Below are 15809 nucleotides of genomic sequence, written 5' to 3' on the forward strand. Positions count from 1 at the left end.
ATCAGGCTTGTATAATATCACAGAAACATAAAGCTGGGCTGTATTTCACTGAACACAATTGTGCTACAGTAGTCACAACGAGATAAGATAGAGGAAGTGCATTAGAGTGCTTTCCAGGTCCTCTAGCATTCTTTTAAAAGCTTAGGGTCACCTCAGTCCTTGAGCTCTTAGCAAACCATAGCCAGGGTATTTAGATACACTGGTGTTAATGCCACAAGGCTGTGAAGTTCTGACAGTCTTTTGCTCATGGGCCGCTGGGATGAGCCATTGTCCATAATGTGATAAAAAAGGCAGTAGAAGGAGATGCTCTGTGAAGTGTCTGATATAGCAGTGACCTAGACCAGGGGCACTGTTGTGGTTCAGTATGCCCAAAGTCTAGCCACTTAGGCAGCTTTTCCTTCCTTTCATTCCTGTATAACTGGGAACTAGGAATTCTGCATGCTGAGTGTTGTACCCTCTCTTGCTGTTGGTGAATGCATACAGTGAAAAAGAGTAAGATTGGTCATGAGAGACACACTCTGCCTGGAGCTACTGAATCAGTGCAGCTTTGTGAAAGAGTATATTAGGAGAAAAAAATTCTTACCTTTAGGATTGATCTTGCAGTTTAGAATCCTCCTTTTTTCACCTGTCCTGAATCCTATGGAAACCTGAGTAACCTTAAAAGCTTAAAGCCATGGAAAACTAATACCAACATTTGTATGGTCTGACACCTGCCAATTTCCCCACAGTGTGGCGAGCAACTACATGTAAGTTGAAGCAGACATCATCTATGATAGTTCCATGGAACTAAATTCAGGAAGGTTGTTGCTTACGTGGTAGCAAAAGTCACCTCAGCATCATCCCCCATGACACTCTGGCACCATGGTCAGGCATTCTGACTGTAGACAGGGTATGCAAGTAAGCTGCTAATAGGATTTGCGAAAGCATCTACATATTCAGTTAACACCATTTCAAGTCATGGTTAAACCTCTGTACTTTTGAAACCAAACCTTGATTAGAAGCCTGTAGAAAAGGCATCAGTTCCTTGTTGTTCATCTTTGAATGCACTCCTATGCATGTTACCTGTGACATCATAAGACAAAGTCAGTAATGTTTGGAGAGTGAGTAAAGTTTGGATAATGCAATAATTTAAATTATTGGGTTTTATCTATTGTCCATAGGACAAAAGCAAACAGTAGGATTTATTCCTGTTCACATGATGAACTATTAAAAGAAAACAGACTGGAAAGTCATCTGCTCTAAATAAAAAAAATCTTAATTCTTCTTGCTTTCCCACCTTAGAGATTAAAACCCCTCAGAATTACTTTTCTCTGTCTGCAGCTTAAAGAGGGGTCATTTTAGCTGTCTGAGAGTTTTTCAGCACTTCAAAACAGAGGAGAATGCAGACATGTTTGCCACTAAACATATCAGTGCCTTTGCAAGCAGCAAAACCTAGCAAGCTTTGCAAAAATGAAGGAGTGTCATTATATAACCCAGGGAGAAGGGAGATAGAGGGAAGAAATCTAGCATGCTCTGTGTATGCTTGAATGACTCGATAAGCAATATAGAGCCATTAATGACTTTGCCGTTCTGTAGAAGGTGAGAAGGGATCTCAGTTTGAATCAAGCATGAGCTTGCCAAAGCGTCTTAAGGAAATTTATGCTTCACTCTGCTGAGGACTCTGGCAGAGGCCACCTAAAGTAGTCGATTGTAGAGTTTCTTTACACGCTTCAGGTGCACACACACATGCTCATATGTACAGATATATATATATGATGTATATAAAGAGAATAAAGAATGACCCAGCTGGAAGAGAGCACTTTATGCTTAATACTGCTGCAAGAGCAGATCTCAGAAATACGGTACTTTATTAAGCAGAATGCGGTGGGCAAGGCTACATGCAATCTAGCCTTACGTCACTTAATGGATCCCATATGTAGTATCCCTAGCCTTCATAAAGGGCTGTAGAGTGCTCATACTTTTGCTACCACAGTAACTTCATCAGGTTTTGTAATGAGAACCTTGCTACGGTCTGCTTATATTTTTAGATTCTGTGTCTAGATCCCGTTTTCCACAGATGTCCATATCTCAAAGACATTACCTAGATAGGCTCTATCTGTAGCTGGTTGTATCACAGGAGATGCCACAGACTAAATAACTCTAGATGGTTCACCAGTCTTTTCCTTTAAAGAATAGTTCCTCCACACAGATGCACACAGGGTCATGTTTGGGTGTGTGTATCCTTAACGATGAGTTTCCCTTCTACCTTTTGACCTTCTTTTCAATGACAAAGAAGGCATATGAATTTATAAAAGCGTAGCAAAGTTATTGCTTCAGATGTTATTTTAAAATGTATTGAGGCTTAATTTTCTGGTATTTAATGGAGTTTTACACAATTGCAAAGAAGCCAGTAAGGTATTTGATTGTGTAATGCTCCAGTATATAAGCCTGAAACCTTTCCTGAACTATCGTGTAGTTTCATTAGTTGTCTTGAAATGCAGTTTAAAAAGCTCAAGAGTTGCCATCACACAATAATTACATTCTTTTAATACTGTAAACTCATTTTTTGGGTGTATTTTTTTGTGCTGGATATTAATGACTTGCATAAGTCAGATGTCTCATCCTCAGGACAGCTGAAGATACCCAGTGAAACTGAGAGATAAAGTTTTTCCTTTCTGCAGATTTGCTCTACAGGCTATGTTTTCATCATAGTTATAAAGTATCTTTAAGTCAGTCTCTCTTGGCACAAGCTTTCTTCTCGGTATTGTGTTTCTTTTTCTGAGATAACTTTTTCTGGAGGGTGTTCTGTTTTTAATATCTATTTCAATTTACTTTGCTTTCTTAAAATCTTGACATCTTCTTTCCCATAAGATAAGAGCAACTTGATGACAACAAGATGTGTCTTTATGCATAGCTTAATATAGACACTAGATGCACATGGCAGACATACCATCATATGGAAGATGACTGCTGCAGAACAGCTGCATAATGCAATTGCATATGTTTGGCTTTATGCTCTTACAGTGGACACCTGTCTTGCTCCAGAGCCGATGGTACTAATCCAATCATGCAAATGTTCCCTCCTGGTTCAGAAATCCTGTTGTACACAGGAATCTTTGGATGTTGTTAGGCTATCTTAGTCACTTACTGAGGATAAAGAAAGAGGCTACCTTAATGACTTACTGAGGATGAATAAGTACAAAATTCTTAGATTTCTCTTGGGAATTTCTTTACGGAGCAAAGTACGGATCTTTCAGAACAACCAGTTTTCTTTTGAGCTCAAGAAGTTCCCTGAAGTACAGAGGACCAGAATTACAGATACAGTCCTGTGTGTACTCCGCAAGTGTGTGTGTAGATAAAAACATGTTATGTAGATGGGGTAACTTCAAAACACTCACAAACCTAATGCTTTCACAAGGATCTGCAGCTGTATTACTGTGAAGGGGAAGGACAAAAGTTCTCTGGAAAGGAAGAAGGGGTCGTAGAAAAATACTATAACGCATCGTGAAGCTGTAACACTCTTCTTTATAAAGGTCCATGGTCCATTGCTTCATTCCATCCCCTTTTTTAAAAAAAAACAACATTGAAGTAGTCAATGCTTTCCTGTACTGGTTTATGCCTTTACTATAAGAGATAAGGGTGAATGTAATTTCTCATCATAGCATGTTTCTTTAGTATTTCTTTCAAGAGCACAGTGAGATCTAATGATTATTTACAGTGCACCCAAAGTTATAAAAGCTAAATTGGCTATTTAGAGATACACACTTACATAGATTGCCACCAAAACCTGCAAATTCCCTGAAATCACTGTATGGCATGATTTGCAGTCTTTCTGCAAAGCACAGGGAAAATTCAGTGAATACATGGATCCTAAGAAGAAAAAGTATTATTTAACCTCTGGCATAATCTAAACCATACTATTTTGTGTGGTTATTCCTAACGGTGATCTGAATCCTACATATTTCACTCTTCCTAGAAGGATTAAGAAACGGCTTTGAAATCATTAGCGAAGGTTGGGACTGCAGCCTTTACATCCAAACAGCTCCCTTACCTCACGTAAAGAATCACAGTGCATCCTCCTGCAAGGCGACCTGTGCTGTGCAGCTCTCAGGAGCTCTGTCATCAGTCTCGTCTGAAGTAGCTCTTTGCTCAGCTTTGAAAAACAGTGGGAAGTACAGGGTCAGACACAGGTTTTGTGCTGAGGAGAGATGGAGAAGGCAGACCTGGTAAACCTACTGAAAACAATAAGAGTCTGCTCATTTGAATTGTTAGCCTTGTGTTACTGTCTTTGAATTTGTTTTCAACAGAGAAGTTATTCAGATGAGTGAGAAAGGGAATATTATTTGTTTGTAATTAATGGCTAGATTTGAATTGTTTCAAAAACATATTTTAGAATGCTTTTTTTCTGATATTTTCAAATGGTGTATCATTCACACATGTGTTGTCAAAATAGTTAAATAGATTGTCCTGATTTCTGTCAAACTACCATATTAGACTAAATATTAGAAGTAAACTTAGGAAATTTTAACAACCTCCACAAAGTCCATTCTGAAATACTGAGATATTCTCCCATGGGGCAGGTGTCTCTAGTGAAAAGCCTCTGAAACTGGAGCTTGTTTCATGCACTGCCTTTCACTGGCTTTTGAAAATCTGAAAGGACAGAGACTCCACAAGCTCTTTGGGCAACCTGTTCCGGTGCTTGGTAAAGCTTTAGAGAAAGCTAATTTTAGCTTTATCTAAAACTTCAGATAAAGTTTAGATAAAGCTAGTCCTGTATGAGAGAATAAACACGCTAACTGACCTCCAGAGGTACTTTTCAACCATATGATTTGGTTCATCTAGCTAAAAAATGTATTTTCCAAAGCAAATATAATAATGTAGTAAAGAAACTTCAGCATTATTTGGTTCTATGTTATAAGGCTATTAATGTGTTTTTTTAATGCCATATGAAAATCTTCCTGTACTCTAGAGCTGATAATAATATTCTAGGGAAGGACTAAGTTACATTTTAGTAACGCAATAGTTTTGCTGCTGTAATAGTACAGAGATATTTTGTTTTAGGAATTCAGCATGTACTTCTATTACAAACATTTAAATATAATAAGATCATGAGTCATTAACAAAAGTGGTTATTATATTTAAGGATCTGATTAAAAGAAGTATAATAAAAATATATGATCATGTATTATCACATTCAAAGACTGGAGGAAAGTCAAGAAGGGCAAGAAGGGGAGGACCCACAGAACTACAGGCTGGTCACCCTCACCTCGATCCCTGGGAAGGTGATGGAGCAGCTAACTCTGGAAACCATTTCCAGGCACATTAAGAACAATAAAATCAGCAGGAGTAGTCAGCATGGCTTCACCAATGGGAAGTCATGCTTGACCAACTTGATAAACTTCTGTGATGAAGTGACTGGTCTGGAACATGAGAGGAAAGCAGTGGATATTGTCTACCTGGATTTCAGTAAGGCCTTTGACACTGTCTCTCATAAGATCCTCGTAGACAAGCTGTTGATGCATGGACTGGATGAGGAGGTGGTGAGGTAGACTGAAAACTGGCTGAATGGCCAGGCCCAGAGGGTGAAGCTCAGTGGCACAAAGTCTAGTTGGAGGCCAACAACTAGTGGTGTACCTCGGGGGTCAATGCTGGGTCCAGTCCTGTATATATCTTCATTAATCATCTGGATGATGGAGAAGAGCGTACCCTCAGCAAGTTTGCAGGTGGTACAAAACTGGGAGGAGTGAGTGATACTCCAGAGTGATGGGGTCCCCATTCAGAGGGACCTCGACACGGGGGAGAAATGGGCTGCCAGGAGTCTTATGCAGTTCAACAAGGAGAAGTACAAAGTCCTGCATCTAGGGAGGAACAACCCCAGACACCAGTATATATTGGGGGCCACCCAGCTGGAAAGCAGCTTGGCAGGAAAGGACCTGGGGGTCCCGGTGGACACCAAGTTGAACTTGAGCCAGGAATGTGCTCTTGTGGTAAGGAAGGTTAATGGTATCCTGGGCTGCATTAAAGAATCGAATTGCCAGCAGGTGGAGGGAGATAATCCTTCCCCTCTACCCAGCACTGGTGAGGCCACAGTTGGAGTACTGTGTCCAGTTCTGGGCTCCCCCATACAAGAGAGAGATGGAGCTACTAGAGAGAGTCCAGGGAAGGGCCACTAAGATCATTAAGGGACTGGAGCATCTCACATAGGAGGAAGGGCTGAGAGAGCTGGGACTGTTCAGCCTTGAAAAGAGAAGGCTCAAGCAGGATCTTACCAATGTCTATAAATACCTGAAGGGAGGGTGCAAAGAGGATGAAGTCAGGCTCTTTTCAGCGGTACCCAGTGACAGGATAAGAGGCAATGGGCACAATCTGAAACACAGAAGATCCCGTTGGAGCATCAGAAAACACTTTCCTACCTTTTTCACCTTTTCTGAGGGTGACTGAGCATGGGAGCGGGCTGCCCAGAGAGGTTGTGGAGTCTACATCCATGGAGACATTCAAAAGCCATTTGGGCACAGTCCTGGGCAGCTGCCTCTGGGAGAGCCTGCTTGAGCAGGGGTACTGGACCAGATGACCACTGGAGATCCCTTCCAACCTCAATCATTCTGTAATTCTGTGATCATACTCAGCTTTTACATAGTACAATTTGTGTGGCTAATGTCTATCTTACTGTCTATGCCTTCCCAAATTCCTCGTTTACAAATACTAAAGCCATTGGTAAAACAGCATCATTGAGTGGATTTTAAAGACCTGTGAGACAATTATACAGGACAAAAAAATCTCGGAATGTATTAAATAAGGTGATAAAAAACCCTCTCTGTATCAATAATTTTTCTTTCAGTCAAGACTTCTCTTTAGAGTGCCATCTTGTGTTGAAACCTTAGTCTGAGGCCTCTTCAGAACAAAGCAGGAAATAGTAAAAAACTCAGCAAAACTAAACTAAATTCAAGCTAGTTTCTTTGAAATTTGCACTCTGGTACAGACACCTCTGCTGTTTAAAGTTTTGCTCATAAAATATGAATGGTAACATGCTGTAAAACAATATTTGAAATACCTGTTGTTAGTATTTAGCTGTAAAAGGACAGTCTGGTAATTCTGATATATCTGTTCTTATATTAGTAAGCTTACATTTTTGGAATGTTTTTCATCCCAAAGTGCTGAGTTACGATTTATTCATTATGGGTGAAATCTTGACCTTGGTGAGTTCCTGTTGACTTGAAGAGGTCTTGGATTTCTCTGTCCTTTGAATATAAGATTCTTAGCCACCACTGAAACACAGTAGCATTGATGTCCAGAAACAGTACACTGCTTAAAGTTGGGAGCTTTTTTGAGTAGAATAAACATCATGTGATGAAAAGTGTAGGTGTACAAATATGTTTAGCTGGGCTGGAGTTTAGCCAAGATGCTTATGGAATTCCAAGGTTCTTGTGGAATAATGCCATGGTCCTTCTTACCATTACTCCACAATATAGGCTGGTTGTATCTGTTTTTATGAAAATAGCCTCTCCAGTCACAACCACTACTTTAGTAGAATGGATTTAAGTTGCTTTATTTTTTACTAAGACAGTAAAATGGCACTTACCAAAGTGAACCTTGCCCAGCTAGCACTCCATAATGCTTGTTTATTTGCCATCTATTTATATATCTGGGAAGTAAAAATTTAAAAAAATAATGTATAAGCTGCCCAAGAATGCACAAAAAATGAAAAGCAGAAAATAAAATCTGAATCCACCAAAACAAAACCAAACAGAACAACTGACATTTCTTATTCAGCCTCGGTCTACTCTCATCTTTCTACAAGTTGTATCCGCTTACCACTGTGGTATCTCCCACGTCTTTCAGAGGCATGTTCCACCTGTCACATGAATATTGTGAGATTATTCAGACAGCTTACCTTACAGGTTTACAGTGAGATTGGGTTTTAAATATATTCCTGCTCTTTAGCAGTGTGTAAACCTATGTAGAGCTTACACTAGCTTGACTTTATACTATAAGTAAGCTTATACTATAGAATAGACAGAACAGACTCTTTCAGCTGGAAGGGACCTACAACAGTCATCTAGTCCAACCGCCTGACCACTTCAGGGCTGCCCAAAAGCTAAAGCATGTTATTAAGGGCATTGTCCAAATGCCTCTTCAACACTGACAGGTTTGGGGCATTGACCACCCCTCTAGGAAGCCTGTTCCAGTGTTTGACCACCCTCTCGGTAAAGAAACGCTTCCTAATGTCCAGTCTAAATCTCCCCTGATGCAGCCTTGAACCATTCGCACATGTCCTATCACTGGATACCAGGGAGAAGAGACCAGCACCTCCCTCTCCGCTTGCCCCCTCAGGAAGCTGCAGAGCGCAATGCGGTCGCTCCTCAGCCTCCTCTTCTCCAAACCAGACGAGCCCCAAATCCTTAGCTGCTCCTCACAGGACATTCCTCCAGCCCTCTCACCAGCTTTGTTGCTCTCCTCTGGATGCTTTCAAGGACCTTCACATCCTTCTTAAGTTGTGGGGCCCAGAACTGCACAGAGCACCCAAGGTGAGGCCCCCACCAATGCTGAATACAGCAGGATAATCGCCTCTTTTGCCCGGCTGGTGATACTGTCTTCAAGGTACCCCAGGATGGGGTTTGCCCTCTGGGCTGCCAGGGCGCACTGCTGACTCACATCGAGCCTGCTGTCGACCGGCACCACCAGATCCCAGAACGGGAAGTTTCTCCTTTGGAAAAACTAACAATTACCATGGTTGAAAGCAGGAAACAGAATAGAGATTCGAAGTTACTTTTCATCTCCATGCCTGTTGTTTTCATTAAGAGAAGTGGTCACTAATGTTTTCACCTTTACCATTTGTTATGTTTGCAGTAAGTGAGGCTATGAGCCTTCCCTGAGCTTCTCTTTTTAGATCAAGAGTTTTTAGGTGTGTTAGTCATGTTGCAGCCTCATTAGTGTCTGTGTGACATCCCTCAGGAAGACAGGATACAGGAAAGGGTGGCACATTCCTCTTCTGAGCACAGCCACATCACACATTAGAAAGTAGAAAGATAGGTCAGTATCAACTACGAAATTTTGAGATTTTTCAAATTGAAAGAATGTCCAGAAAATATTTTAAGTAGTGTATGAGTCCAGGAAGCAGAATACGTTACAGTACCTAGGTGGTTTGCCTGTCTGCCATTGACAGTCACTCTGTAATAAGTGACACTTGCATTGTTACATGCGGAAACTCTGAGACCTTTTTCATCACAGCAGCAGTTGGGTGGCTGCATGGTGAGCATGCAAAGAATGGGGGTGGCTAAAGGAAAAGTCTGAAAATGTCAAAAGCTCAAAAATGCTTTCTGCTTCTGTCAGTGCCTTCTGCTTCCAAGCATTTGCAGTCTCAGGTTAACTTCCCAGCTCTTATTTTCTTCTGGCTTTTCCCCGCTGGAATAATTATCCTTTTAAATAATCTCTCAGCACCAATGATCTTCACTTAGCTAATAGTTTTGTGGAAGTCAATGGCTTTATGTTAACTTTCTCCTTTCCAAGTGAAAAATAAAGTATATGTGAGACCACTAGCAGCTGCTGTTGTTGAAGAGGAGTTACAGCTGCCCTCTTCAGGTAGTGGAGAACAAAGTTGCCCAGCGAGGCAGCTCTGCATGCCTTCAAGCTGATGGTGGTAATCTGTAAAATTCTGCGTGCACCTAAGATTAGGTTCACATTCGGAAGTATACGCTTAAGTGTATAAGCCCTATTTTGTCGTGTATTTTCCCTTTGAAAACAATGGAAACTAGTAATCTAATAGAAGTTGGATATTCTGTACCTTTGTGGATGTGGATCTGCATCAGTAAGAACATGTCTATACTTTCATGTACATACACAAAAGTTCTTAGAAAGTTCAGCTTGCTGAATAGCATGTGTAACTGAACCAAAATAAGAGCATCCAAAAATGACATTGGAACAACATAGCTTTTATAAAGGTGTTAGTGGTGGTGTTCTTGTTTGTTTACTGTGGCTAGGGACATTTCTTGTATTTATGATATGAAGTCAGAATAAGACTGTTCCTGTCCCAAGGACTCACATCCTATTACAAGAGAAGAGACAAGCAGACACCATAGGGGGAACACAGTGGCAGTATGGAAAACATAAGCAGCGGTGTAAGAGCAACCTTGTATCCCAGTTTTCCCATAAAGCTTGTGATTTTCTTTAAGCTCTGTCTTCTAGAATTGACTTATTAACTTAGTTTTCATACATTTTCATTGGTTCTCGCATGCACAATGGTGGACAAAACCAGAACATGGAAATGTGACACTGAATAGATAAGTCACCATCATGTGACAAACAAAAGCCCTCCAAATGTTTGCTTCTTAATTGTAAGCTAATCTTTTAATTTTGGAGGGAAAGAAAGGAGTTTAAATGGTTGAACCTAACTAATGACTGGAGAGGAAGATAGTGAAACGGCCATGCCAGCATCTCTGGGAACCCTCTACTAACACGCCTTGGAAATTTAAGTTAAAAGTATCTGATTTGGTTAAACAGGGACAAATTTCAGAAACAGGATCCAAAAGTGCTCTTGAAATGGCTGGAGTTTGGGTTAGAATGCATCCAGGTGGATATATGAAGGCAGGCTATTGAAGTGTCAATACAGCTTCAGGGTTTGAGTTATTTTCCCCATTAGACTGCAGAGCCAAAATACTCAGTGGGCATAAAGGTTCATCAAATGCATAAAATCAAAACAATTGTATAGACCCTAACAGTAACGTCTGTTCCTCTTCAGAGCTCAAATTTTCCTGTCTTGCTTCTCCTCATATCTACATTTCTCCAGCCTTAAGATCTTAGCTCCAGTGTCCACCCAAGAGAAGAAGGGCCTTTCAAATGCCAAACATAAGTACAATGACCATTTTCCTAACTTCCCTCTTCCAGATGCTCAGACATTTCTGGGATCATAACACAGAAGGTGGGGGGCAAGGGCAAAGATGACAGCTCTTGTGTTCCCTTTGCCATCTTTAAGTCTCAGGATAACTTACTTTGTTGAGGTTGTAAACAAAAATAAGTATTCTCTTAATACTTTTCTTCATGGCAAGCATGGCTGGCTAAACTTAGATTGCTCTGCTATTCTAGGGCAATCCCTTGCTCTGGAATAAAAGGAATCTGTGTATACTGTTGATTATGAAAGTCAAGGTGGTAGTGCCGCCATGCTTCCCCAACTAAGCAAATGATTTAATCACCTTCCAAATGTGGAAAAACTAAGAATAATGACAATAATAAATACATTTTGTCTAGTGTGCCACGGCAGAGCGAATTGGATCATGTTAGGCTTCGTCTGCTGCCTAATGCAATGTAACATAGCGGATAAAATAAATCAGATAGGTGACACTCTATTAGACTTGAAAGATGATAGCTCTTGTAAAGCAACTGATGTGAGAATATGTCAGTGCAGTAGATTTCAGATGTTTATTGAAGTCCTGAGTCTTTGCAACCCAGCAAATGCATATTTTAAGGGCTATGAAACAAGTGACTGCAAATACAGCATTATGCTTATTACTGACAAAGCTCTTGCCTGAAACAGAATTCAGCTAAATTTTGTTTTCTTTGTGTGCTTAATTCATTTTTTTTCATTTCTGCATGTGCTTCCTAGAGACATTGGCTTGAACTTCAAAGCATACCACTACGAATGCTTTAGTGATTATCATGGCAGCTAGACTCAGAGGTTTTACTTGCAAAAGTTCAGTAGTGCCTACCAAAGATTGTTTTAAGTTTCAGTTTAATCATATGGATTCAAAGAAATAGTTTCCAAAAAATATTTTTTATTGTTTTCAATATTGTAATAGAAAGTTATGTTTATTGGGGTCAATTGTAAGGAAGGTTTTAATTTGTGTTTCTTTCTTGTATTTCTTTCAACTGTTTGTTCATTTTGAATGCTTAGAACAATTCACTGTGTGATTCATTACTTGAGCCTTTAAAAAATTGATCTGCTAATTATCTTTCAGTAAATAAGCATGGAGTTGCTGTAAGGGCTGTAGCCAATTAGGAAGCCTATGAAGTCGTGCCTATTCTCTTTACTTAAAGCTGTGGGTTTTGTTTCTGTTTTGCTTGCTTTATGAAGGCAGAACACTCAATTCTCACTCAATATGCAGTTTAAATACATTTTTTTATTTCATCATTGTGATGGCACTGTGAATTAAATTTTTCAAAAGTATAGGCAAAAAACTGGTTCAACAGCAAGGGGTTTTTATTATTTTTTTTAATATCTGAAAAAATAGTGGAAGCACCTTTATTTATTAAAATAACATGTGGCCTTCCCAAATACAGTGTTTATTCTATGAAAATATAATGCATTTTCTTAAAGTTTACAAATAAATTGTTAAATTAGTTAAAAATTAAATTTAAAGTAGCTTCTTCAAGAAATTTGTCTTCTGGATCAGATTTTTATGTGTGTTCTCAACAGCAGAATAACAAGCTGTGAAGACTAAACTGCATTTATGAAGGGGGTGTGCCCCCATTAGTTTCTGGATTTGTTCTCCATTAATTTTAATTATATAGGAGGTTTTCAGAGTCTGATAGGATAATGTTAAGGTCTTTGGGTACTATGCCTGTAATTTTGGTTTTGTAATCTCTTTGGATTTTGTTTAAGCTTAGCCTCTGTGAGTACTTAAGAGTTTTAGAGTTCTTCACACTTCTTCTTCAGATTATTAAAATGCTTCTCTAATGTATCTTCCTCAATAATTAACATGTATTCATAATTTGGAATTAATGTTGCAGTTAATATCTGAAGAAAAAAATTAACATTAAATGTGTTTGGGGTTTGTTATAGGTATTACATGATAAAACCAAGAATCTCAAACTAGAACAAAAATATAATTAACTTTCTTTCTCTGTGTAGCCCACTGTTTGTGAACGGGAGCTCTGTGTATTTGCTTTCCAAACATTAGGAGTGATGAACGAAGCTGCTGATGAAATTGCAACTGGGGCTCAGGTAGAATTATGTAATGCGTATTTCATGTCTGATTTTCTATACTAAGTCTTCTCAGTCTCTTCTAGTATTTATTTTGATTTATATTCCCCATATGAGTACTGTTTGGTAAGTATTATTTATTTGTCCACTTTTATAGCTGTAAATACACTGTTTTCTGCATGGTGTTTTCAAACGGTACTAATGAGGTGCTTCCATTGTTTTGCTTCCGTGTAATTAGAGTAAGTCTGTTTTCTTGTTCTGTTGTATTCAGTTAGGTCACCTGGGTTGTTAATAAAGGCAGCCATTGTCATTTGGAGATAATTCCCATTTATTTTCACCTAATGAGCCATTACTACTCTCATGCAATTAATAAGCTACTTCCTGTTCATGCTGTTGGGATACAGCTATCCACTGAGCATCTGTTGTTTTGATCATTAAATAACAGTGGGAAAGTCCTTACTGATGTTTTTCTCTATTCTCAAGTATCAGGAATTTAATATAAGTTTGCTTCCTGAGTCTAAGTTCAGTTATTAATGTAGCTGTTATAACCATATCACTGTTTTCTTTCGTAATTCTGTATGTGCCTTAAAACAAGGTATTTTAAACTATGTTTCAGAATCACCATTTAACCTTAGATTACAGTGAATTCAAAAGTTAAAAGATCTTATGTTTAAGATACTTTTAAGATATTAAGTTAAAAGTTTACACATCTTACGGAAAAGTGCATTCCTCTCTGATTTCCTAGACATCTGTCACTCATTGTGCATTTATGTAGTAAGCAACACGTTTTTTTTGGAAGAGCAAACGTTCAGTTCACTTAACTTTAACTAGCACTAGTGAGTCTAGCCACTGGAAATAAACTATTCATCTGGGAGCCTGAATACTGCCTATGGGCATATCCTCAAAGGAAGAAACTTGCAGCAGTGTACACCAGCTTCTTCACTTCAGAACATGACTGCGGGATCTAAACATCAGCTCTTCCTGTGATGTCTGAAGACCATTAGATGGCTATATTTGCAACATCTAGCATACCAAACATTGGGATACCTGTGTAAGCTTGTAAGAAATGAAGAGAGGTGTGCTGATGAAGCCCCAACTCTTCCTCAGCCTGAAGTCCTCTGAAGACCTCAGCTATGTGTTTCTGGGGAGCTAGAGTTTTATTTTTTTGATTCAGGCACTAACATGGTACGTTACATGTACATTTAGAATCATAGAATAGTTTGCGTTGGAAGGGACCTTTAAAAGTCATCTAGTCCAACCCCCTTGCAATAAGCAGGGGACGTCTTCAACTAGATCAGATGGCTCAAAGCCCCATCCAACCTGACCTTGAATGTTTCCTGGGATGGGGCATCTACCACCTCTCTGGGCAACCTGTTCCAGTGTTTCACCACCCTCATCATAAAAAATGTCTTCCTTGTGTCTAGTCTAAATCTTTTAGTTTAAAACCATTATCCCTTGTCCTATCACAACAGGCCCTACTAAGAAGTTTGTCCCCATCTTTCTTTTAAGCCCTCTTTAGGCGCTGAAAGGCTTCAACAAGGTCTCCTCAGAGCCTTCTTTTCTCCAGGCTGAACAACACCAACTCTCTCAGCCTTTCCTCATAGGAGAGGTGTTCCATCCCTCTGATCATTTTTCTGACCCTCCTCTAGACCCACTCCAACAGGTCCCTGTCTTTCCTGTACTGAGGACTCCAGAGCTGGACACAGTACTCCAGGTGGGGTCTCACGAGAGCAGAGCAGAGGGGCAGAATCATTTCCCTTGATCTGCTGTTCAGGCTTCTTCTGATGCCACCCAGCATATGATTTCTGGGCTGCGAGCGCACATTGCTGGCTCATGTCCAGCTTTTCACCCACCAGTGCCCCCACGTCTTTCTCCACAGGGCTGTTCTCAATCCCTTCATCTCCCAGCCTGTATTCATACTGGGGCTTGCCCCAACTCAGGTGCAGGACCTTGCACTTGGCCTTGTTGAACCTCATGAGGTTCACATGGGCCCACTTTTTGAGCTTATCCAGGTCCCTCTGGATGGCATCCTGTCCCTCAGCATGTCAGCTGCACCACTCAGCTTGGTGTCATCTGCAAACTTGCTGAGGGTGCACTCAATCCCACTGTCTATGGCATTGATGAAGATATTAAACAGTCCTGGTCCCAGTACAGACCCCTGAGGGACACCACTCATCACTGATCTCCATCTGGACATTGAGCCATTGACCACTACCCTCTGGATGCGACCATCCAACTAGTTCCTCATCCACTGAACAGTCCACCTATCAAATCCATCTCTCTCCAATTTAGAGAGAAGGATGTTCTGGGGGACCATGTCAGAGGCCTTACAGAACTCCAGATAGATGACATCTGTAGCTTTTCCCCTGTCCACTGATGTAGTCAGTCTATTATAGAAGGCCACTAGGTTGGTCAGTCAGGACTTGCCCTAGGTTAAAGCATGCGGGCTGTCTCCAGTCATCTCCCTGTCTTCCGTGTGCCTTAGCATAGCTTCTTGGAGGACCTGTTCCATGATCTTCCCAGGCACAGACATGAGGCTGACAACTTGATAGTTACCAGGGTCTTCCTTTCTACACTTTGTAAAAATGGATGTAATGTTTCTTTTTTTCCGGTCACCAGGGTCTTCACCTGACTGCCACAACTTTTCAGATGTGATGGAGAGTGGCTTGGCAACTACATCAGCCAATTCCCTCAGGACTCTGGGATGCATTATGTCAGGTCCCATAGGCTTATGTATGTTCAGGTTCCTCAGGTGGTCTCGAACCTGATCTTCCCTTACAATGGGAGGGACTTTAGTCCCCCAGTCCCCATCTTGTGGTCCATCCACTCGAGAGATGTGGGAGGAGAGGTTGCCAGTGAAGACTGAGGTAGAAAAGTTGTTGAGTACCTTGGCCGCCTTCTTGTGCATTGTTACCAG

At 40.4% G+C, this 15809-nt stretch overlaps 1 protein-coding gene across 1 annotated transcript in view; it reads left to right on the forward strand.

Annotated features, from left to right (window-relative positions):
• PARP8 (poly(ADP-ribose) polymerase family member 8) overlaps positions 1-15809 on the forward strand; it is a 121579-nt gene that overhangs the window by 82425 nt on the left and 23345 nt on the right. Inside the window, exon 15 of the mRNA XM_069777512.1 lies at positions 12821-12913. Coding sequence (XP_069633613.1) covers positions 12821-12913 — 93 coding nt within the window. The remainder of the gene's footprint in view (positions 1-12820; positions 12914-15809) is intronic.

This window comes from Haliaeetus albicilla, chromosome Z, assembly GCF_947461875.1.
Source record: "Haliaeetus albicilla chromosome Z, bHalAlb1.1, whole genome shotgun sequence".
In the NCBI taxonomy this organism is placed as follows: Eukaryota; Metazoa; Chordata; class Aves; order Accipitriformes; family Accipitridae; genus Haliaeetus; species Haliaeetus albicilla.